This window comes from Calidris pugnax, unplaced genomic scaffold (assembly GCF_001431845.1).
Source record: "Calidris pugnax isolate Ruff unplaced genomic scaffold, ASM143184v1 scaffold18, whole genome shotgun sequence".
In the NCBI taxonomy this organism is placed as follows: domain Eukaryota; kingdom Metazoa; phylum Chordata; class Aves; order Charadriiformes; family Scolopacidae; genus Calidris; species Calidris pugnax.
In genome coordinates, this window is record NW_015090812.1 from 9,857,285 (window position 1) to 9,859,190 (window position 1,906).

Sequence of the window (1,906 nt, forward strand, 5' to 3'; positions counted from 1 at the left end):
CTGCCCCCCCCCCCCCCCCCGCCCCCTTCCCGGGGCACCCTCTCCCCATGTCAGCCGGGCCCCGCTGCCACACGCAAGTGGGCAAAGTCACCCTTACGGTAACAGCTTGATAAATGGGCGGGCGGTAATGAAATGGAGACATCAAGGCGTGGGGCGAGGAAGAAAGAGTGGTAATCGGAACGAGTGGAGCTGTCCCGAAACGGAGGGGAGCGGGAAGAAGGATCGCCTCTGCGCCGTGTGCTGTCAAGGGAGAAATTACACATTTACTCTTGCTTTTTCTTAAGGAGACGGCCCTCATAGATCAAAACATGGATTTACAAGCCAATTTTCAACATGAAATATAGACACCAGGAATCAATTTAAGCCCGGCTTCTATTTTAGCAAACGGTGCCTGCGTTTAGTCCCAGGTAAATAACACCAGCCGGAGCCTTCCCCCTCCCCGCCTCGTCGCCCTGCCGCCGCTCGCTCTGGTGGCCACACCGGCCGGCTCCCGGCACCCACTTTGTCCCCCGTGCTGGGGACGGCTCAACTCACCGGCCCGGCCACCAGCTCTCTGCCAGCCTGGGGCCAGCGGGCACGGGGCAGCACCCAGGGCTGGCTCTGACAGGGATGGGGATGACCCCGAATGGCGGCAACAAGCAGAGAGAGCCAGGTGCCACACAGCCCCTGCCCGAGGGGAAGAAGGAGACCCTGCTGGGCTGGTGGAGAGCAGCTCTGGCATCAGCTGCCATCCACATCCTGGTGCAGGGACAGCCCCTTTGCTGGCCAGTGCCACCAAGCGATGGGGTACTGGAAGAGGAGGCCACAGTGGCCGGCACTGGGCTTGCAGGGAAGCAGTTACTGGCCAAGAGCTGGGGTCCAGCTTGCAGGAACACCATCTACTGGCTCTTCCACTTGGGAATTTCACTGAATTTCACTGAATTTTAGAGTTGGAAGGGACCATAGAGATCATCTAGTCCAACTCCCCTGCTGAAGCAGGATTGCCTAGAGCTAGAGCATGTTACTCAGGACCCAGGGGTGGATCTCTAGTTTTGGAGGGATGTGGCAACCGGCAGCCTGGGCAATGCCACTGCTTCAGGAAAGGTCATGGACATGAATCCATCCCAGTGCAGAGTGGGGCCACACTGGGATACAGGTGGTTGGTGTTGGGGAGGCAGAGGAGCCTACACTCACCCCACACTGCTGGAAGGCACTTTGGACAGAGTGCCTCAACTGGTGGGGACATGAGGGCTGTGCCCGGAGCTGCACGGTCCCCCCACGTCCCCAAAAGGGGACGTGGGGGGCCGTGCAGCTCCGGGCACAGCCCCAGCATGGGATTTGGAGCTTGTTCTAACATCTCCTGGTGGGATCGTGGCTCTAACCCAGCATCTCTGTGCTCTCTCCGCAGATGACTGTAAGAACATCGCCAACATCATGAAGACACTGGCCCATAGAGGCTTCATCTTCAAGCAGACCTCCAAACCTTTTTGATCCCCAAGGCAAGCCAGGCAAGGGCTGCATGTGCCCGGCGCCGGCGAGGCGGGGGAGGACGGGCTCCAGCATTAAAATAAAATGGCAACCGAGGCCAGAGGAACCGACACTAAAAAAAAAAAAAAAAAAAAAAAAAAAAAAAAAAAAAAAAAAAAAAAAAAAAAAAACAATTAAAAAAAAAATCAAAAAAAAAAAGAAATGAAAAGAAAAAAAAAAAAATCTCAATTTCAGCTGTTAACTCCAGTAGAGGTTGTATATATGGGAAGGCAAATCTGTGTAGACCTGATGTGACTCCCTCTCTGGGCTGCTCCGGACATTATGCCATGCTAGCGGACAGCCGCGTAGGGCGCTTGCACCACATTTTAGACTCGTAGTTTGTTCTTTTTTCTTTGGCTCCCCATTTCCGTCCCTCCTTTCCATATCCCACCCCCCCCCC

General features: G+C 55.3%; 2 protein-coding genes across 3 annotated transcripts in view; one reads left to right on the forward strand and one right to left on the reverse strand.

The window, feature by feature from the left end:
* The window catches only part of ERI3 (ERI1 exoribonuclease family member 3), a 125,376-nt gene extending 123,797 nt beyond the window's left edge, over positions 1–1,579 (forward strand). Inside the window, exon 7 of the mRNA XM_014939371.1 lies at positions 1,388–1,579. Coding sequence (XP_014794857.1) covers positions 1,388–1,470 — 83 coding nt within the window. The 3' untranslated portion in view covers positions 1,471–1,579. The remainder of the gene's footprint in view (positions 1–1,387) is intronic.
* The window catches only part of DMAP1 (DNA methyltransferase 1 associated protein 1), a 36,755-nt gene continuing 36,293 nt past the window's right edge, over positions 1,445–1,906 (reverse strand). For both annotated transcript variants that reach the window (XM_014939369.1, XM_014939370.1), the window contains exon 11: positions 1,445–1,579. In XM_014939369.1, coding sequence (XP_014794855.1) covers positions 1,445–1,579 — 135 coding nt within the window. The remainder of the gene's footprint in view (positions 1,580–1,906) is intronic.